General features: G+C 49.6%; 1 protein-coding gene across 1 annotated transcript in view; it reads left to right on the forward strand.

The window, feature by feature from the left end:
* LOC139374612 (huntingtin) overlaps nt 1-22500 on the forward strand; it is a 137888-nt gene that overhangs the window by 95314 nt on the left and 20074 nt on the right. Inside the window, exons 40-54 of the mRNA XM_071115640.1 lie at nt 438-709; nt 3788-3930; nt 5879-6107; nt 6605-6746; nt 7182-7361; nt 8154-8330; nt 9911-9987; nt 10974-11112; nt 11443-11565; nt 11650-11866; nt 16093-16238; nt 19129-19306; nt 20462-20560; nt 21861-22045; nt 22443-22500. The exon at nt 22443-22500 is cut by the window's right edge and continues 69 nt beyond it. Coding sequence (XP_070971741.1) covers nt 438-709; nt 3788-3930; nt 5879-6107; nt 6605-6746; nt 7182-7361; nt 8154-8330; nt 9911-9987; nt 10974-11112; nt 11443-11565; nt 11650-11866; nt 16093-16238; nt 19129-19306; nt 20462-20560; nt 21861-22045; nt 22443-22500 — 2365 coding nt within the window. The remainder of the gene's footprint in view (nt 1-437; nt 710-3787; nt 3931-5878; nt 6108-6604; nt 6747-7181; nt 7362-8153; nt 8331-9910; nt 9988-10973; nt 11113-11442; nt 11566-11649; nt 11867-16092; nt 16239-19128; nt 19307-20461; nt 20561-21860; nt 22046-22442) is intronic.

Raw genomic sequence — 22500 nt, forward strand, 5'->3', positions numbered from 1 at the left:
CCTCCCTCCCTCCCTCCCTCCCTCCCTCTCTCTCCCTCCTCTCTCTCCCTCCCCCCTCCTCTCCTCTCTCTCCCTCCCCCCCTCCTCTCCTCTCTCTCCCTCCCCCCCCTCCTCTCCTCTCTCTCCCTCCCCCCTCCTCTCTCTCCCTCCCTCCCCCCCCTCTCTCCCTCCCTCCTCTCTCTCTCCTCCCCCTCTCCTTTCTCTCCCTCCCCCCCTCCTCTCTCTCCCCCCTCCTCTCTCTCCCTCCCCCCCTCCTCTCTCTCCCTCCCTCTCCCCCTCCCTCCTCTCTCCTCTCTCCTTCCCTCCTCCTCTCTCTCCTCTCTCCTTCCCTCCTCCTCTCTCCCTCCTCTCTCCCTCCCTCCTCCTCTCTCCTCTCTCCTTCCCTCCTCCTCTCTCCCTCCTCTCTCCCTCCTTCCTCCTGTCTCCTCCCTCCCCAGGCTAATGTCAACACAGTTCAGCTGTGGGTGTCAGGTGTCCTGGCTGTCCTCAGAGTCCTCATCTCTCAGTCCACTGAAGACATAGTCCTCTCTCGTGTCCACGAGCTCTCCCTCTCTCCTCTCCTCCTCTCCTGTCCCACCATCCGACGTCTCCGCGACGACAGCAGCCTCTCGTCGACCCCGCCACCGCCTCTGGCGACCTCGGCAACTGTCGCCCCCGACAACCAGGAGGCCAACGGAGAGCGTGTGCCGCCGGAGGAGACGTTTGCCAGGTGAGTGCAGGATCGGGTCTTCACGGTTGCTCTGTGGTTACTATGGTTTCTCCCCAGGTACACACTTTTAGGGGTCAAAGTTGACTCTTGATCATTTAGGAATATGAGAGAGCGCGATATTTAAAAAATTGGCAACCTCACTTTAAAACAAAATACAGTACCAGTCAAAAGTTTGGACACACTGACTCATTCAAGGGTTTTTCTTTATTTTCAGTATGTTCTACATTGTAGAATAATAGTGACGACATCAAAACTATGAAATAACACATATGGAATCATGTAGTAACCAAAAAAAAGTGTTAAACAAATCAAAATATAATTTAGATTCTTCAAAGTAGCCACCCTTTTGCCTTGATGACAGCTTTGCACACCTTTGGCATTCTCTCAACCAGCTTCACCTGGAATGCTTTTCCAACAGTCTTGAAGGAGTTCCCACATATGCTGAGGACTTGTTGGCTGCTTTTCCTTCACTCTGCAGTCCAACTCATCCCAAACCATCTCAAATGGGTTGAGGTCGGGTGATTGTGGAGGCCAGGTCATCTGATGCAGCACTTCATCACTCTCCTTCTTGGTCAACTAGCCCTAACACAGCCTGGAGGTCTGTTTTGGGTCATTGTCCTGTTGAAAAAATGATAGTCCCACTAAGCGCAAACCAGATGGGATGGCGTATCGCTGCAGAATGCTGTAGTAGCCATGCTGGTTAAGTGTGCCTTGAATTCTAAATAAACCACTGACAGTGTTACCAGCAAAGCATCCCCCACACCATCACACCTCCTCCTCTATGCTTCACGGTGGGAACCACACATGTGAAGATCATCCATTCATCTACTCTGCATCTCACAATGACACACGGTTGAAACCAAAAATCTCACATTTGTACTCATCAGACCAAAGGACAGATTTCCACCGGTTTTATGGTCATTACCTCGTGTTTCTTGGCCCAAGTCAGTCTCTTCTTCTTATTGGTCTCCTTTAGTAGTGGTTTCTTTGCAGCAGTTCGACCATGAAGGCCTTATTAGATGACTCCTCCTCTCTCCAGGTTCCTACTCCAGCTAGTAGGAGTGATGTTAGATGACTCCTCTCCTCTCTCCAGGTTCCTACTCCAGCTAGTAGGAGTGATGTTAGATGACTCCTCTCCTCTCTCCAGGTTCCTACTCCAGCTAGTAGGAGTGATGCTAGATGACTCCTCTCCTCTCCTCTCTCCAGGTTCCTACTCCAGCTAGTAGGAGTGATGTTAGATGACTCCTCTCCTCTCCTCTCTCCAGGTTCCTACTCCAGCTAGTAGGAGTGATGTTAGATGACTCCTCTCCTCTCTCCAGGTTCCTACTCCAGCTAGTAGGAGTGATGCTAGATGACTCCTCTCCTCTCCTCTCTCCAGGTTCCTACTCCAGCTAGTAGGAGTGATGTTAGATGACTCCTCTCCTCTCTCCAGGTTCCTACTCCAGCTGGTAGGAGTGATGTTAGATGACTCCTCTCCTCTCCTCTCTCCAGGTTCCTACTCCAGCTAGTAGGAGTGATGTTAGATGACTCCTCTCCTCTCTCCAGGTTCCTACTCCAGAGGAGTGATGTTAGATGACTCCTCTCCTCTCCTCTCTCCAGGTTCCTACTCCAGCTGGTAGGAGTGATGTTAGATGACTCCTCTCCTCTCTCCAGGTTCCTACTCCAGCTGGTAGGAGTGATGTTAGATGACTCCTCTCCTCTCCTCTCTCCAGGTTCCTACTCCAGCTAGTAGGAGGGATGCTAGATGACTCCTCTCCTCTCCTCTCTCCAGGTTCCTACTCCAGCTAGTAGGAGTGATGCTAGATGACTCCTCTCCTCTCCTCTCTCCAGGTTCCTACTCCAGCTGGTAGGAGTGATGTTAGATGACTCCTCTCCTCTCTCCAGGTTCCTACTCCAGCTGGTAGGAGTGATGTTAGATGACTCCTCTCCTCTCTCCAGGTTCCTACTCCAGCTGGTAGGAGTGATGTTAGATGACTCCTCTCCTCTCCTCTCTCCAGGTTCCTACTCCAGCTAGTAGGAGGGATGCTAGATGACTCCTCTCCTCTCCTCTCTCCAGGTTCCTACTCCAGCTAGTAGGAGGGATGCTAGATGACTCCTCTCCTCTCCTCTCTCCAGGTTCCTACTCCAGCTGGTAGGAGTGATGTTAGATGACTCCTCTCCTCTCTCCAGGTTCCTACTCCAGCTAGTAGGAGTGATGTTAGATGACTCATCTCCTCTCCTCTCTCCAGGTTCCTACTCCAGCTAGTAGGAGTGATGTTAGATGACTCATCTCCTCTCCTCTCTCCAGGTTCCTACTCCAGCTAGTAGGAGGGATGCTAGATGACTCCTCTCCTCTCCTCTCTCCAGGTTCCTACTCCAGCTGGTAGGAGTGATGTTAGATGACTCCTCTCCTCTCTCCAGGTTCCTACTCCAGCTAGTAGGAGGGATGCTAGATGACTCCTCTCCTCTCCTCTCTCCAGGTTCCTACTCTAGCTAGTAGGAGTGATGTTAGATGACTCATCTCCTCTCCTCTCTCCAGGTTCCTACTCCAGCTGGTAGGAGTGATGTTAGATGACTCCTCTCCTCTCTCCAGGTTCCTACTCCAGCTAGTAGGAGTGATGTTAGATGACTCCTCTCCTCTCTCCAGGTTCCTACTCCAGCTAGTAGGAGTGATGCTAGATGACTCCTCTCAACTCCTCTCTCCAGGTTCCTACTCCAGCTGGTAGGAGTGATGTTAGATGACTCCTCTCCTCTCTCCAGGTTCCTACTCCAGCTAGTAGGAGGGATGCTAGATGACTCCTCTCCTCTCTCCAGGTTCCTACTCCAGCTAGTAGGAGTGATGTTAGATGACTCCTCTCCTCTCCTCTCTCCAGGTTCCTACTCCAGCTGGTAGGAGTGATGTTAGATGACTCCTCTCCTCTCTCCAGGTTCCTACTCCAGCTGGTAGGAGTGATGTTAGATGACTCCTCTCCTCTCTCCAGGTTCCTACTCCAGCTAGTAGGAGTGATGCTAGATGACTCCTCTCCTCTCCTCTCTCCAGGTTCCTACTCCAGCTGGTAGGAGTGATGTTAGATGACTCCTCTCCTCTCCTCTCTCCAGGTTCCTACTCCAGCTAGTAGGAGTGATGCTAGATGACATCTCGACCAGACAGGTGAAGGTAGACATGACAGAAGAGCAACACACGTTCTACTGTCAACAGCTGGGGACTCTGTTAATGTGTCTCATACACATCTTCAAGAGTGGTGAGTGGACACACTCACATTTGGAGATAGATAGATATAGATATATATATATATACGTTAATATGAACTCTCTCTCTGCCTCCCCTCCCCTCTCTCTCTCCCCCTCCATCTCTCTCTCTCCCATCCCTCCATCTCTCTCTCCCATCCCTCCCTCTCTCTCTCTCTCTCCCCCATCCCTCCATCTCTCTCCCATCCCTCCCTCACTCTCTCTCTCCCATCCCTCCATCTCTCTCTCCCATCCCTCCATCTCTCTCCCATCCCTCACTCCCTCTCTCTCTCGCATCCCTCCCTCCCCTCTCTGCCTCCCCTCCCTCCCCTCTCTGCCTCCCCTCCCTCCCTCTCTCTCTCCCATCCCTCCCTCTCTCTCTCTCTCCCATCCCTCCCCTCTCTGCCTCCCCTCCCTCCCCTCTCTGCCTCCCCTCCCTCCCTCTCTCTCTCCCATCCCTCCCTCCCCTCTCTGCCTCCCCTCCCTCCCCTCTCTGCCTCCCCTCCCTCCCTCTCTCTCTCCCATCCCTCCCTCCCTCTCTCTCTCTCTCTCTCTCTCTCCCATCCCTCCCTCTCTCTCTCTCCCATCCCTCCCTCCCCTCTCTGCATCCCCTCCCTCCCTTTCTCTCTCTGCATCCCCTCCCTCCCTTTCTCTCTCTGCATCCCCTCCCTCCCTTTCTCTCTCTGCATCCCCTCCCTCCCCTCTCTGCCTCCCCTCCCTCCCCTCTCTGCCTCCTCTCTCTCCCCTCTCTGCCTCCCATCCCTCCCTCCCTCTCTCTCTCTCCCATTCCTCCCTCCCTCTCTCTCCCATCCCTCCCTCCCTCTCTCTCTCTGCCTCCCCTCCCTCCCCTCTCTGCCTCCCCTCCCTCCCCTCTCTGCCTCCCCTCCCTCCCCTCTCTGCCTCCCCTCCCTCCCTCTCTCTCCCTCCATCTCTCTCCCATCCCTCCCTCTCTCTCTCTCCCTCCATCTCTCTCCCATCCCTCCCTCTCTTTCTCTCCCATCCCTCCCTCTCCCATCCCTCCCTCTCCCTCTCTCCCATCCATCTCTCTCCCTCTCTCCCATCCATCTCTCTCCCATCCCTCCCTCTCCCTCTCTCCCATCCCTCCCTCTCCCTCTCTCCCATCCCTCCCTCTCCCTCTCTCCCATCCCTCCATCTCTCTCTCTCGCCCATCCCTCCCCCTCTCTCTCTCTCCCATCCCTCCCCCTCTCTCTCTCTCTCCCTCTCTCTCTCTCTCCCATCCCTCCCCCTCTCTCTCTCTGCCCCCATCCCTCCCCCTTTCTCTCTCCTTCCCTCCCTCTCTCGCTCTCCCATCCCTCTCTCTCTCTCCCATCCCTCCATCTCTCTCTCCCATCCCTCCCCCTCTCTCTCTCCCATCCCTCCCCCTCTCTCTCTCCCCCATCCCTCCCCCTCTCTCTCTCTGCCCCATCCCTCCCCCTCTCTCGCTCTGCCCCCATCCCTCCCCCTTTCTCTCTCTCCCATCCCTCCCCTCGCTCTCTCTCTCCCATCCCTCCCTCTCTCTCTCTCCCATCCCTCTCTCTCCCTCCCATCCCTCTCTCTCTCCCATCCCTCTCTCTCTCTCTCCCATCCCTCCCCTCTCTCTCTCTCTCTCTCCCATCCCTCCCTCTCTCTCTCTCTCTCCCCCTCTCTCTCCCATCCATCCCTCCCCTCTCTCTCTCTCCCATCCCTCCCCTCTCTCTCCCTCTCTCTCTCTCCCATCCCTCCCCTCTCTCTCTCTCCCATCCCTCCCCTCTCTCTCCCTCTCTCTCTCTCCCATCCCTCCCCTCTCTCTCCCCCTCTCTCTCTCTCTCTCCCATCCCTCCCTCTCTCTCTCCCATCCCTCCCTCCCCTCTCTGCATCCCCTCCCTCCCTTTCTCTCTCTGCCTCCCCTCCCTCCCCTCTCTGCCTCCTCTCTCTCCCCTCTCTGTCTCCCCTCTCTGTGCTACCTCCCCTCTCTCTCTCCAGGCATGTTCCGTAGGATCACGGCAGCAGCCACCCGTCTCCTGAAGGGTGAGGCTGTTCTGGGTGCAGGTCCAGGGGTCAGTGGTGTCTTCTACCCCCTAGAGGGTCTTAATGCCATGGTGGGCTGCCTGGTGACCACACACCCCTCTCTGGTTCTACTCTGGTGCCAAGTCCTCCTCATCATCAACTACACCAACTACAGCTGGTGGACAGAGGTACACCAGACACCCAGGTAGGTCTCTCTCTCTCTGAGGTACACCAGACACCCAGGTATGTCTCTCTCTCTCTGAGGTACACCAGACACCCAGGTAGGTCTCTCTCTGAGGTACACCAGACACCCAGGTAGGTCTCTCTCTGAGGTACAACAGACACCCAGGTAGGTCTCTCTCTGAGGTACACAAGACACCCAGGTAGGTCTCTCTCTTTTTCTCTCTCTCTCTCTCTCTCTCTCTCTGTCTCTCTCTTTCTTTCTCTCTCTGTCTCTCTCTCTCGCTCTGTCTCTCTCTCTCTGTCTCTCTCTCTCTCTGTCTCTCTCTTTCTTTCTCTCTCTGTCTCTCTCTCTGTCTCTCTCTCTGTCTCTCTCGCTCTCTCGCTCTCTCGCTCTCTCTCTGTCTCTCTGTCTCTCTCTCACACAGACGTACAACCACAGACAGACGGACATACATATACACATGGATGGACGACACCGAATCCTAAAAGATTTGACTCTCCCTCCACCTCCCTCTCTAGGAGACAGAGTCTGTCCTGTACCAAGCTGCTGAGCCCTCATTCATCAGGAGGGGTGGAGGAGGAGAGACCAGAGGCCAGGCTGGCCATGTGTAACAGAGAGATTGTGCGCAGGGGAGGACTCATTCTCTTCTGTGACTACGTGGTGAGACTATAGGTCCCTATAAAGCATTATAACAGGGGAGGACTCATTCTCTTCTGTGACTACGTGGTGAGACTATAGGTTCCTATCAAGCATTATAGAGCATTATAACAGGGGAGGACTCATTATCTTCTGTGACTACGTGAAGAGACTAGGTTCATATGAAGCATTATAACAGGGGAGGACTCATTCTCTTCTGTGACTACGTGGTGAGACTATAGGTTCCTATGAAGCATTATAGAGCATTATAACAGGGGAGGACTCATTCTCTTCTGTGACTACGTGGTGAGACTATCGGTTCCTATGAAGCATTATAGAGCATTATAACAGGGGAGCTGTTAAGCATTATAACTGCTGTGTCTCTTTTCTTCTACCTTTCCAGAATGTTCCACTTGACTGCCTTTCTCTTTCCCATAATCCTCCTCTCTCCCTCTGTAGTGTCAGAACCTGCACGACTCGGAGCACCTGACCTGGCTGATCGTCAACCACGTCCGTGACCTCATCGACCTTTCCCATGAGCCTCCGGTGCAGGACTTCATCAGCGCCGTGCATCGCAACTCGGCCGCCTCCGGACTGTTCATACAGGCTATACAGTCACGTTGTGACAACCTCACTACTGTTAGTACACACACACACACACACACACACACAGACACACACAAACACACACACACACTCTCACATACACACACACACACATACACACACTCTCCCTCTCACACACACTGTAGACTAGAACAGAGTAGACAACCTCTCTGCAGGACACGCTCGTTTATTGCTCTGTTTATACAACGGGTGGGTCTAATCCTGAATGCTGATTGGTTAAAACCGCATTCCAGCCGGAGTCTATTCCACAAGTTACCAACAGAGTCGTTTAAAAGCCTATTTACTCTGTTCCATCTGACTGCTGCAATCCACTGTCTCATCAGCCCAGCCAGGCAATTTATAAACTTCATCTCCACTATAAAAAGCATCTAGACATCACATTCAGCAAAATAAAAAAATTAAAAATTAAAATTTGTAAATTATTGTTAGTAACGCGTTGTATAAAAGTGATAATGCTCCCTCTCTCCGTCTCTCTACGTCTCTGTCTCTTTCTCTCTCTCTCTCCCTCTCTCTTTCTCTCTCATCTGTCTTTCTCTCTCTCTCTCTCCTCTGTCTCTCTCTTCTCTCTCTCCTGTTTCTCCTCTGTCTCTCTCTCTCTGTCTCCTTCTCACTCTGTCTCTCTGTCTCTCCTCTGTCTCTCTCTCCTCTCTCTCCTGTTCTCCTCTCTCTCTCTCTCCTCTCCGTCTCCTTCTCACTCTCTGTCTCTCCGCTCTCTGTCTCTCCTCTCTCTGTCTCCCCCTCGCTCTCTCTCTCTTTCCTTCTCTCCCTCTCCCCTCTCGTTCTCCACCCCCCCACCCCCCATAGCCCACCATGTTGAAGAAGACTCTCCAGTGTCTAGAAGGGATCCACCTGTCCCAGTCTGGTTCTCTGTTGATGCTCTACGTGGACAAACTACTGAACACTCCTTTCAGAGTCCTGGCTCGTATGGTTGATACTCTGGCCTGCAGGAGGGTGGAAATGCTGCTGGCTGAAACACTACAGGTAGATATGGAACAGTTTAGTCCAGCTGAACACGTTCTCTCTCTCTGTTCCTCTATAGAACAGTTTAGTCCAGCTGAACATGTTCTCTCTCTGTTCCTCTACAGAACAGTTTAGTCCAGCTGAACATGTTCTCTCTCTGTTCCTCTATAGAACAGTTTAGTCCAGCTGAACATGTTCTCTCTCTCTCTCTGTCCCTCTATAGAACAGTTTAGTCCATCTGAACATGTTCTCTCTCTCTCTCTGTTCCTCTATAGAACAGTTTAGTCCAGCTGAACACGTTCTCTCTCTCTCTCTGTCCCTCTATAGAACAGTTTAGTCCAGCTGAACATGTTCTCTCTCTCTCTCTGTCCCTCTATAGAACAGTTTAGTCCAGCTGAACATGTTCTCTCTCTCTCTCTGTCCCTCTATAGAACAGTTTAGTCCATCTGAACATGTTCTCTCTCTCTCTCTTTTCCTCTATAGAACAGTTTAGTCCATCTGAACATGTTCTCTCTCTCTCTCTGTTCCTCTATAGAACAGTTTAGTCCATCTGAACATGTTCTCTCTCTCTGTTCCTCTATAGAACAGTTTAGTCCAGCTGAACATGTTCTCTCTCTCTGTTCCTCTATAGAACAGTTTAATCCAGCTGAACATGTTCTCTCTCTCTGTTCCTCTATAGAACAGTTTAGTCCAGCTGAACATGTTCTCTGTTCCTCTATAGAACAGTTTAGTCCATCTGAACATGTTCTCTCTCTGTTCCTCTATAGAACAGTTTAGTCCATCTGAACATGTTCTCTCTCTCTCTCTGTTCCTCTATAGAACAGTTTAGTCCATCTGAACATGTTCTCTCTCTCTGTTCCTCTATAGAACAGTTTAGTCCAGCTGAACATGTTCTCTCTCTCTGTTCCTCTATAGAACAGTTTAGTCCAGCTGAACATGTTCTCTCTCTCTGTTCCTCTATAGAACAGTTTAGTCCAGCTGAACATGTTCTCTGTTCCTCTATAGAACAGTTTAGTCCATCTGAACATGTTCTCTCTCTGTTCCTCTATAGAACAGTTTAGTCCAGCTGAACATGTTCTCTCTCTCTCTCTGTTCCTCTATAGAACAGTTTAGTCCAGCTGAACATGTTCTCTGTTCCTCTATAGAACAGTTTAGTCCAGCTGAACATGTTCTCTCTCTGTTCCTCTATAGAACAGTTTAGTCCAGCTGAACATGTTCTCTCTCTCTGTTCCTCTATAGAACAGTTTAGTCCAGCTGAACATGTTCTCTGTTCCTCTATAGAACAGTTTAGTCCAGCTGAACATGTTCTCTCTCTGTTCCTCTATAGAACAGTTTAGTCCAGCTGAACATGTTCTATGTTCCTCTATAGAACAGTTTAGTCCAGCTGAACATGTTCTCTCTCTCTCTCTGTTCCTCTATAAAACAGTTTAGTCCAGCTGAACATGTTCTCTGTTCCTCTATAGAACAGTTTAGTCCAGCTGAACACGTTCTCTGTTCCTCTATTGAACAGTTTAGTCCTGCTGAACATGTTCTCTCTCTATGTTCCTCTATAGAACAGTTTAGTCCAGCTGAACATGTTCTCTCTCTCTGTTCCTCTATAGAACAGTTTAGTCCAGCTGCCTGTGGAGGAACTGGACAGAATCCAGGAATACCTTCAGATCAGTGGACTAGCTCAACGGTAACAATACTCCTCTCTCCTCTCCTCTCTTCTCTTCTTCTCTCTCTCTCCTCTCCTCTCCTCTCCTCTCTTCTCCTCCCCTCTTCTTTTCTCCTCTCCTCTCCTCTCCTCTCCTCCCCTCCTCTTTTCTCCTCTCCTCTCCTCTCCTCTCCTCTCCTCTCCTCTCCTCTCCTCTTTCATTCTATTCAAAGGTACATTATCTTCCTATGTTAAAGCTACACTACATGACCAAAAGTATGTGGACACCTGCTCGTCGAACATCTCATTCCAAAATCATGGGCATTAATATGGAGTTGGTCCACCTTTGCTGCTATAACAGCCTCCACTCTTCTGGGAAGGCTTTCCAATAGATGTAGGAACATTGCTGCTATAACAGCCTCCACTCTTCTGGGAAGGCTTTCCAATAGATGTAGGAACATTGCTGCTATAACAGCCTCCACTCTTCTGGGAAGGCTTTCCACTAGATGTTGGAACATTGCTGCTATAACAGCCTCCACTCTTCTGGGAAGGCTTTCCACTAGATGTTGGAACATTGCTGCTATAACAGTCTCCACTCTTCTGGGAAGGCTTTCCACATTCTGCTGTATATATAGAGGATGAAGGGGTGTCCTCTATATATAGTGTATGAAGGGGTGTCCTGTATATATAGTGGATGAAGGGGTGTCCACATTCTGCTGTATATATAGAGTATGAAGGGGTGTCCTGTGTATATAGTGAATGAAGGGGTGTCCTGTATATATAGTGTATGAAGGGGTGTCCTCTATATATAGTGTATGAAGGGGTGTCCTGTATATATAGTGTATGAAGGGGTGTCCTGTGTATATAGTGGATGAAGGGGTGTCCTGTATATATAGTGGATGAAGGGGTGTCCTCATTCTGTGTTCATCTGTCATTATATCCTTTTCACAAGCTACTTTCCTAATGAGATTTTTACCACAAAATGCTGGTGATGTTGTGTGATGTCATTTCCTGCCTCTTGTTGCTAGGCACCAGAGGTTCTACTCCCTGCTGGACAGGTTCCGAGCCTCCGTTGCCGAGGACACCAGCAGCCCCTCCCCTCCTGTGACATCACACCCCCTGGATGGGGAACCGCCACCTGCCCCTGAACTAGTCACGGCTGACAAGGTATGTGTGTGTGTGTGTGTCTTGTATTAACTGTGTGTGTGTGTGTGTGTGTGTGTGTGTGTGTGTGTGTGTGTCTTATATTAACTGTGTGTGTGTGTGTGTGTGTCTTGTATTAACTGTGTGTGTGTGTGTGTGTGTGTGTGTGTGTGTGTGTCTTGTATTAACTGTGTGTGTGTGTGTGTGTGTGTGTGTGTGTGTCTTGTATTAACTGTGTGTGTGTGTGTGTGTGTGTGTGTGTCTTGTATTAACTGTGTGTGTGTGTGTGTGTGTGTGTGTGTGTGTGTGTGTGTGTGTATTGTACTAACTGTGTGTGTGTGTGTCTTGTTCCAGGAGTGGTATGTTGCCTTGGTGATGTCCCAGTGCTGTCTCCGTGGTGACGGGTCGTTCCTGGAGACAACGGAACTCCTGACCAAACTACCTCCTGACGACCTCTCAACCATCATGAGTTGCAAGGTAACACACACACGCTCACGCACACACACACACACGCTCACACACACACGCTCACACACACACTGACCTCTCTCTCTCCACCAGGACTTCAACCTGTCTCTCCTCTGTCCGTGTCTGAGTCTGGGGGTTCAGAGGTTAACCCGGGGTCAGGGGTCGTTGCTATTGGAGACGGCCCTGGCCGTGACCCTGGATCATCTGAGCGGGGTCACACAGCTACTTCCTGTTCCACACCGTTCCTTCCTGCCGCCGGCCAAACCTGACTCGGCCGAACCCTACTGGGACAACTTGGCTATCGTCTATGGTAAGAGTAACTCAAAAGGTTGTTGGTTCGAATCCTGAGCTGCGCTGAAAAATGGGAGGATCTGGCGACTAAAAGCCTTTCTGTTCGTCAGACTGAGTTTTTTAGACCTGGCCAGATTGTTCCATTCTGCCATTTAGCTGGCGAGGTCACGTCAGCCAACTACCAGCACAGGCAGTGTACGTCTCCCCCTGTCAATTATTATGTTGTTCTCTAGGTGGAGCAGGGCTCTACCCGCGGGTGATGTCTCAGTATCTGCTGTGTGTGTATTCTAGGTGAGGCAGGGCTCTACCCGCTCTATGTAGAGCTGTCTCAGTATCTGCTGTGTGTTTATTCTAGGTGAGGCTGGACTCTACCCGCTCTATGTAGAGCTGTCTCAGTAGCTGCTGTGTGTGTATTCTAGGTGAGGCAGGGCTCTACCCGCTCTATGTAGAGCTGTCTCAGTATCTGCTGTGTGTTTATTCTAGGTGAGGCTGGACTCTACCCGCGGGTGATGTCTCAGTATCTGCTGTGTGTGTATTCTAGGTGAGGCAGGGCTCTACCCGCTCTATGTAGAGCTGTCTCAGTATCTGCTGTGTGTTTATTCTAGGTGAGGCTGGACTCTACCCGCTCTATGTAGAGCTGTCTCAGTAGCTGCTGTGTGTGTATTCTAGGTGAGGCAGGGCTCTACCCGCTCTATGTAGAGCTGTCTCAGTATCTGCTGTGTGTTTATTCTAGGTGAGGCTGGACTCTACCCGCTCTATGTAGAGCTGTCTCAGTATCTGCTGTGTGTGTATTCTAGGTGAGGCAGGGCTCTACCCGCTCTATGTAGAGCTGTCTCAGTAGCTGCTGTGTGTTTATTCTAGGTGATGCAGGGCTCTACCCGCTCTATGTAGAGCTGTCTCAGTATCTGCTGTGTGTTTATTCTAGGTGAGGCAGGGCTCTACCCGCTCTATGTAGAGCTGTCTCAGTAGCTGCTGTGTGTGTATTCTAGGTGAGGCTGGACTCTACCCGCTCTATGTAGAGCTGTCTCAGTAGCTGCTGTGTGTTTATTCTAGGTGAGGCTGGACTCTACCCGCGGGTGATGTCTCAGTATCTGCTGTGTGTGTATTCTAGGTGAGGCTGGACTCTACCCTCGGGTGATGTCTCTGTGTAGAGAGCTGTCTCAGTATCTGCTGTGTGTGTATTCTATATGAGGCTGGACTCTACCCACGGGTGATGTCTCAGTATCTGCTGTGTGTGTATTCTAGGTGAGGCTGGACTCTACCCACGGGTGATGTCTCTGTGTAGAGCTGTCTCAGTATCTGCTGTGTGTGTATTCTAGGTGAGGCTGAACTCTACCCGCTCTATGTAGAGCTGTCTCAGTAGCTGCTGTGTGTGTATTCTAGCTGAGACTGGACTCTACCCGCGGGTGATGTCTCAGTATCTGCTGTGTGTGTATTCTAGGCGAGGCAAGGCTCTACCCGCTCTATGTAGAGCTGTCTCAGTATCTGCTGTGTGTGTATTCTAGGTGAGGCTGGACTCTACCCACGGGTGATGTCTCTGTGTAGAGCGCTGTCTCAGTATCTGCTGTGTGTGTATTCTAGGTGAGGCTGGACTCTACCCGCGGGTGATGTCTCAGTATCTGCTGTGTGTGTATTCTAGGCGAGGCAAGGCTCTACCCGCTCTATGTAGAGCTGTCTCAGTAGCTGCTGTGTGTGTATTCTAGGTGAGGCTGGACTCTACCCGCTCTATGTAGAGTTGTCTCAGTAGCTGCTGTGTGTGTATTCTAGGTGAGGCAGGGCTCTACCCGCTCTATGTAGAGTTGTCTCAGTAGCTGCTGTGTGTGTATTCTAGGCGAGGCAAGGCTCTACCCGCTCTATGTAGAGTTGTCTCAGTAGCTGCTGTGTGTGTATTCTAGGTGAGGCAGGGCTCTACCCGCTCTATGTAGAGCTGTCTCAGTAGCTGCTGTGTGTTTATTCTAGGTGAGGCAGGGCTCTACCCGCTCTATGTAGAGCTGTCTCAGTAGCTGCTGTGTGTTTATTCTAGGTGAGGCTGGACTCTACCCGCTCTATGTAGAGCTGTCTCAGTATCTGCTGTGTGTGTATTCTAGGTGAGGCTGGACTCTACCTGCGGGTGATGTCTCAGTATCTGCTGTGTGTGTATTCTAGGTGAGGCTGGACTCTACCCGCTCTATGTAGAGCTGTCTCAGTGTCTGCTGTGTGTGTATTCTAGGTGAGGCTGGACTCTACCCGCTCTATGTAGAGCTGTCTCAGTAGCTGCTGTGTGTGTATTCTAGCTGAGACTGGACTCTACCCGCGGGTGATGTCTCAGTATCTGCTGTGTGTGTATTCTAGGCGAGGCAAGGCTCTACCCGCTCTATGTAGAGCTGTCTCAGTAGCTGCTGTGTGTGTATTCTAGGTGAGGCAGGGCTCTACCCGCTCTATGTAGAGCTGTCTCAGTATCTGCTGTGTGTTTATTCTAGGTGAGGCTGGACTCTACCCGCTCTATGTAGAGCTGTCTCAGTAGCTGCTGTGTGTGTATTCTAGGTGAGGCAGGGCTCTACCCGCTCTATGTAGAGCTGTCTCAGTATCTGCTGTGTGTTTATTCTAGGTGAGGCTGGACTCTACCCGCGGGTGATGTCTCAGTATCTGCTGTGTGTGTATTCTAGGTGAGGCAGGGCTCTACCCGCTCTATGTAGAGCTGTCTCAGTATCTGCTGTGTGTTTATTCTAGGTGAGGCTGGACTCTACCCGCTCTATGTAGAGCTGTCTCAGTGTCTGCTGTGTGTGTATTCTAGGTGAGGCTGGACTCTACCCGCTCTATGTAGAGCTGTCTCAGTAGCTGCTGTGTGTGTATTCTAGCTGAGACTGGACTCTACCCGCGGGTGATGTCTCAGTATCTGCTGTGTGTGTATTCTAGGCGAGGCAAGGCTCTACCCGCTCTATGTAGAGCTGTCTCAGTAGCTGCTGTGTGTGTATTCTAGGTGAGGCAGGGCTCTACCCGCTCTATGTAGAGCTGTCTCAGTATCTGCTGTGTGTGTATTCTAGGTGAGGCTGGACTCTACCTGCGGGTGATGTCTCAGTATCTGCTGTGTGTGTATTCTAGGTGAGGCTGGACTCTACCCGCTCTATGTAGAGCTGTCTCAGTGTCTGCTGTGTGTGTATTCTAGGTGAGGCTGGACTCTACCCGCTCTATGTAGAGCTGTCTCAGTAGCTGCTGTGTGTGTATTCTAGCTGAGACTGGACTCTACCCGCGGGTGATGTCTCAGTATCTGCTGTGTGTGTATTCTAGGCGAGGCAAGGCTCTACCCGCTCTATGTAGAGCTGTCTCAGTAGCTGCTGTGTGTGTATTCTAGGTGAGGCAGGGCTCTACCCGCTCTATGTAGAGTTGTCTCAGTAGCTGCTGTGTGTGTATTCTACGTGAGGCTGGACTCTACCCACGGGTGATGTCTCTGTGTAGAGCGCTGTCTCAGTATCTGCTGTGTGTGCATTCTAGGTGAGGCTGGACTCTACCTGCGGGTGATGTCTCAGTATCTGCTGTGTGTGTGTTCTAGGTGAGGCTGGACTCTACCCTCGGGTGATGTCTCAGTATCTGCTGTGTGTGTATTCTAGGTGAGGCTGGACTCTACCCGCGGGTGATGTCTCAGTATCTGCTGTGTGTGTATTCTAGGTGAGGCTGGACTCTACCCTCGGGTGATGTCTCTGTGTAGAGAGCTGTCTCAGTGTCTGCTGTGTGTGTATTCTAGGTGAGGCTGGACTCTACCCGCTCTATGTAGAGCTGTCTCAGTATCTGCTGTGTGTGTATTCTAGGTGAGGCTGGACTCTACCCACGAGTGATGTCTCTGTGTAGAGCGCTGTCTCAGTATCTGCTGTGTGTGCATTCTAGGTGAGGCTGGACTCTACCTGCGGGTGATGTCTCAGTATCTGCTGTGTGTGTATTCTAGGTGAGGCTGGACTCTACCCTCGGGTGATGTCTCAGTATCTGCTGTGTGTGTATTCTAGGTGAGGCTGGACTCTACCCGCGGGTGATGTCTCAGTATCTGCTGTGTGTGTATTCTAGGTGAGGCTGGACTCTACCCGCGGGTGATGTCTCAGTATCTGCTGTGTGTGTATTCTAGGTGAGGCTGGACTCTACCCACAGGTGATGTCTCTGTGTAGAGCGCTGTCTCAGTATCTGCTGTGTGTGTATTCTAGGTGAGGCTGGACTCTACCCGCGGGTGATGTCTCTGTGTAGAGCGCTGTCTCAGTATCTGCTGTGTGTGTATTCTAGGTGAGGCTGGACTCTACCCGCGGGTGATGTCTCTGTGTAGAGCGCTGTCTCAGTATCTGCTGTGTGTGGGTCAGCTTCCTTCCCCTCTGCAAATCCCTGAAGACAAACAACATCTCATCACCACCTTCACCACCATGGCTACCGAGGTAAGAAGCTTATAATCCCTGACCTCTAACCCTTGACCCTATCCCTGGCCAATGAAAAAAGACTTGGTGTTTTTTTTTTGTAAAACATGTTATATATTTTTAAAATTAATTTTAGGGAAATGTTTCAATGTATAAACCACTATAACCAGATATAGAGTATGTAGAAGAGATAATGGACCAGATATAGAGTATGTCGAAGAGATAATGGACCAGATATAGAGTATGTCGAAGAGATAATGGACCAGATATAGAGTATGTAGAAGAGATAATGGACCAAATATAGAGTATGTAATGGACCAGATATAGAGTATGTAGAAGAGATAATGGACCAAATATAGAGTATGTAATGGACCAGATATAGAGTATGTAGAAGAGATGATGGACCAGATGTAGAGTATGTAGAAGAGATAATGGACCAGATGTAGAGTATGTAGAAGAGATAATGGACCAGATATAGAGTATTTAGAAGAGATAATGGACCAGATGTAGAGTATGTAGAAGAGATAATGGACCAGATGTAGAGTATGTAGAAGAGATAATGGACCAGATGTAGAGTATGTAGAAGAGATAATGGACCAGATGTAGAGTATGTAGAAGAGATACTGGACCAGATGTAGCGTATGTAGAAGAGATAATGGACCAGATATAGAGTATGTAGAAGAGATAGTGGACCAGATATAGAGTATGTAGAAGAGATAATGGACCAGATATAGAGTACGTAGAAGAGATAATGGACCAGATATAGAGTACGTAGAAGAGATAATGGACTTTATGTATTTGGTAATAATATTATCTTTGAGAAATAAACATCACCTAAATTAAAGTGGAGAACTGAAAGTTCCCCCCAAAACGGTGAATTTAGCGCTATGGATTTAATTGTTATTTTTGAGCTGAAGGACACAGCATCGGCCATGACAACATGCACGTCATCCATGACAACATGCACATCGGCCATGACAACATGCACGTCAGCCATGACAACATGCACGTCATCCATGACAACATGCACGTCATCCATGACAACATGCACGTCATCCATGACAACATGCACGTCATCCATGACAACATGCACGTCGGCCATAACAACATGCACGTCATCCATGACAACATGCACGTCATCCATGACAACATGCACGTCATCCATGACAACATGCACATCATCCATGACAACATGCACGTCAGCCATGACAACATGCACGTCAGCCATGACAACATGCACGTCATCCATGACAACATGCACGTCATCCATGACAACATGCACGTCATCCATGACAACATGCACGTCAGCCATGACAACATGCACGTCAGCCATGACAACATGCACATCAGCCATGACAACATGCTCGTCATCCATGACAACATGCACGTTATCCATGACAACATGCACGTCATCCATGACAACATGCACGTCGGCCATGACAACATGCACGTCATCCATGACAACATGCACGTCATCCATGACAACATGCACGTCGGCCATGACAACATGCACGTCATCCATGACAACATGCACGTCATCCATGACAACATGCACGTCATCCATGACAACATGCACGTCATCCATAACAACATGCACGTCATCCATGACAACATGCACGTCATCCATGACAACATGCACATCATCCATGACAACATGCACGTCGGCCATGACAACATGCACGTCGTCCATGACAACATGCACGTCATCCATGACAACATGCACGTCATCCATGACAACATGCACGTCGGCCATAACAACATGCACGTCATCCATGACAACATGCACGTCATCCATGACAACATGCACGTCATCCATGACAACATGCACGTCAGCCATGACATCATGCACATCAGCCATGACAACATGCACGTCATCCATGACAACATGCACGTCATCCATGACAACATGCACGTCGGCCATAACAACATGCACGTCATCCATGACAACATGCACGTCAGCCATGACAACATGCACGTCATCCATGACAACATGCACGTCATCCATGACAACATGCACGTCATCCATGACAACATGCACGTCGGCCATGACAACATGCACGTCGGCCATGACAACATGCACGTCGGCCATGACAACATGCACGTCATCCATGACAACATGCACGTCATCCATGACAACATGCACGTCATCCATGACAACATGCACGTCATCCATGACAACATGCACGTCATCCATGACAACATGCACGTCATCCATGACAACATGCACGTCGGCCATGACAACATGCACGTCGGCCATGACAACATGCACGTCATCCATGACAACATGCACGTCAGCCATGACAACATGCACGTCATCCATGACAACATGCACGTCATCCATGACAACATGCACGTCAGCCATGACAACATGCACGTCATCCATGACAACATGCACGTCATCCATGACAACATGCACGTCATCCATGACAACATGCACGTCGGCCATAACAACATGCACGTCGGCCATGACAACATGCACGTCGGCCATGACAACATGCACGTCGGCCATGACAACATGCACGTCGGCCATGACAACATGCACGTCGGCCATGACAACATGCACGTCGGCCATGACAACATGCACGTCGGCCATGACAACATGCACATCGGCCATGACAGCATGCACATCGGCCATGACAACATGCACATCGGCCATGACAACATGCACATCAGCCATGACAACATGCATGTCAGCCATGACAGCATGCACATCATCGACCAAAAGTAGCTTTTAAAACGCCACCATTTTCTCTCATCTCCATGGAGACGTTTCTAGAATTGCAGGAAATTTGCTTAAAACTTTGAACATTTCTCTACACCGCCAAGATGAGGGGGGGGGGCTCTCGCCCACCACCTAATTCCCGTTTTCATTTAGAATAAACCCTGCTTCATGGTGTCTCTCTCTCTCTAGTTGGTGGTCTGGCGTGTTCTCCAGGACAGTGTTCCTCTGAGTGTTGACCTGCAGGGGGCTCTGTCCTGTCTGTGTCTGGCCCTGCAACAACCCTGTGTCTGGAACACACTGTCTACAGCCCCGTACAAAACACAGACCTGTTCTGTCATACACTGTCTACGACTCCTCATCACTGCAGGTTAGTGTGTGAAGGAGAGAGGGAATGAACCTGGCCACAATTAGTGGATTTGCATGTGGTGTGACCGTGACTAAACCTCAATTATAAACTGGATGGTTTGAGCCCTGAATGCTGTTTGGCTGACAGCCGTGGTATATCACGGGTATGATGAAACATGTGTTTTTACTGCTCTAATTACGTTGGTAACCAGTTTATTATAGCAATAAGACACCTCAGAGGGTTAGTAGGACAGTATCTTGCCAGTATACCACAGTTAACGGCTGTATCCAGGCACTCCGTGTTGTGTCGTGCTTAAGAACAGCCCTTAGCCGTGGTATATTGGCCATATACCACACCCCCTCTGGCCTTATTGCCTGAATGACTTCTAGGTTTTTCCTCTGCTGCCAATGTGTTATTACACATCCAAATAAAGTATTCAACTCCCTCTCCTCTACCTCCCTCTCTCTCTCCTCTCCTCTACCTCTTTCTCTCCCTTTACCTCTCTCTCTCCTCTCCTCTACCTCTTTCTCTCCCTTTACCTCTCTCTCTCCTCTACCCCTCTCTCTCTCTCTCTCTCTCTCTCTCTCCTCTCCCTCTCTCTCTCCTCTACCGCTCCCTCCCTCTCTCCCTCTCTCTCTCTCCTCTACCTCTTTCTCTCTCTCTCCTCTCCTTTCCCTCCCTTTACCTCTCTTCCCTCCCCCCCTTTACCTCTCTCTCTCCTCTCCCTCCCTTTGTCTCTCTCTCCTCTCCCTCCCTTTGTCTCTCCTCTCCTTTCCCTCCCTTTACCTCTCTTCCCTCCCCCCTTTACCTCTCTCTCTCCTCTCCCTCCCTTTGTCTCTCTCTCCTCTCCCTCCCTTTGTCTCTCTCTCCTCTCCCTCCCTTTGTCTCTCTCTCCTCTCCCTCCCTTTGTCTCTCTCTCCTCTCCCTCCCTTTGCCTCTCTCTCTCCTCTCCCTCCCTTTGCCTCTCTCTCTCCTCTCCCTCCCTTTCTCTCTCCTCTCCTCTCCTCTCTCTATCCTCTCCCTCTCTATTCTCTCTCCTCTCCTCTCCTCTCCTCTCCTCTCCTCTCCTCTCCTCTCCTCTCCTCTCCTCTCCTCTCCTCTCCCCTCCCCTCCCCTCCTCTCCTCTCCTCTCCCTCTCTATTCTCTCTTCTCTCTTCTCTCTCCTCTCCTCTCTAGTGGCAGTAGGTCCAGGTGACCATCTGTTACATCCAGGGAGGAAGAGAACCACCGGGTCAGACGGTGACTCAGACCAGGTCCACTCTCCAAACACTGACAGTAAGTAATATAGTTGTTGTGTTGCCATTATCTTATCATTTTAGTCCGTCACTCTCAGTGAGTTAGATCATGCTTCATCATTGTCAAATCTTCTGACTAGTGGCTACTAATACAGTCTGTTAGCTTGCTGTGTTTTAATGTGCATTAGATGTGTTAAGTGGTATCTCTAATTTGTTATCTCTGTGTTATCTCTAATGTGGTATCTCTGTGTTCTCTGGTATCTCTAATGTGTTATCTCTAATGTGTTATCTCCAATGTGTTATCTCTGCTCTATCTCTGCGTTATATCTAATGTGTTATATCTAATGTGTTATATCTAATGTGTTATCTCTAATGTGTTATCTCTATGTTATCTCTGTTATCTCCAATGTGTTATCTCCAATGTGTTATCTCTGCTCTATCTCTGCGTTATATCTAATGTGTTATCTCTAATGTGTTATCTCTGTGTTATCTCTGTTATCTCCAATGTGTTATCTCCAATGTGTTATCTCTAATGTGTTATCTCTGCTATCTCTAATGTGTTATCTCTAATGTGTTATCTCTAATGTGTCATCTCTGTGTCATCTCTGTGTTATCTCTAATGTGTCATCTCGGTGTCATCTCGGTGTTATCTCTAATGTGTTATCTCTGTGTTATATCTAATGTGTTATATCTAATGTGTTATATCTAATGTGTTATATCTAATGTGTTATCTCTGTGCTATATCTGTTATCTCTGTGCTATCTCTGTGGTATCTCTGTGATATCTCTGTGGTATCTCTGTGGTATCCCTGCATTATCCAATGTGTTATATCTAATGTGTTATCTCTAATGTGTTATCTCTGTGGTATCTCTGTGTTATCTCTGTGTTATATCTAATGTGTTATCTCTAATGTGTTATCTAATGTGTTATCTCGGTGTCACCTCTTCTGTGTTATATCTAATGTGTTATATCTAATGTGTTATATCTAATGTGTTATCTCTGTTATCTCTAATGTGTTATCTCGGTGTCATCTCTGTGTTATTTCTAATTTCTATATCTAATGTGTTATCTATAATGTGTTATCTCTGTGTTATCCCTGTGTTATATCTAATGTGTTATAACTAATGTGTTATCTCTAATGTGTTATATCTAATGTGTTATCTATAATGTGTTATCTCTGTGTTATCCCTGTGTTATATCTAATGTGTTATATCTAATGTGTTATATCTAATGTGTTATCAATGTGTTATCTCTGTGTTATCTCTGTTATCTATGTGTTATCTCTAATGTGTCATCTGTAATGTGTTATCTCTGTGTTATCTCGAATGTGTGTGTTCCAGACGTGTGTGAGCGACGGTCGTGTGAGATCATGGCTGAGCTGGTGGAAGGTCTCCAGAGCGTTCTGTCTCTGGGTCACCATAGAAACAGCGGAATCCCAGCCTTCCTCACGCCGATGCTCCGAAACATCATCATCAGTCTGTCCAGACTACCGCTGGTCAACAGCTACACTAGAGTACCCCCCCTGGTCAGTCACTGGTCAACAGCTACACTAGAGTACCCCCCCCCCCCCCTGGTCAGTCACTGGTCAACAGCTACACTAGAGTACCCCCCCTGGTCAGTCACTGGTCAACAGCTACACTAGAGACCCCGTTCCCCCCCCCCCTGGTCAGTCACTGGTCAACAGCTACACTAGAGTACCCCCCCTGGTCAGTCACTGGTCAACAGCTACACTAGAGTCCCCCCCCCCCCCCCTGGTCAGTCACTGGTCAACAGCTACACTAGAGTCCCCCCCCCCCCCCCCCCCCCCCCTGGTCAGTCACTGGTCAACAGCTACACTAGAGTACCCTGCCCGTGTCTGTGTGTAACCTCTAGGTGTGGAAGCTGGGCTGGTCCCCTGTAACGTGTCTGTGTGTAACCTCTAGGTGTGGAAGCTGGGCTGGTCCCCTCGGCCGGGGGGAGAGTTCGGCACCACCCTTCCTG

The sequence above is a fragment of the Oncorhynchus clarkii genome, chromosome 19 (assembly GCF_045791955.1).
Source record: "Oncorhynchus clarkii lewisi isolate Uvic-CL-2024 chromosome 19, UVic_Ocla_1.0, whole genome shotgun sequence".
In the NCBI taxonomy this organism is placed as follows: domain Eukaryota; kingdom Metazoa; phylum Chordata; class Actinopteri; order Salmoniformes; family Salmonidae; genus Oncorhynchus; species Oncorhynchus clarkii.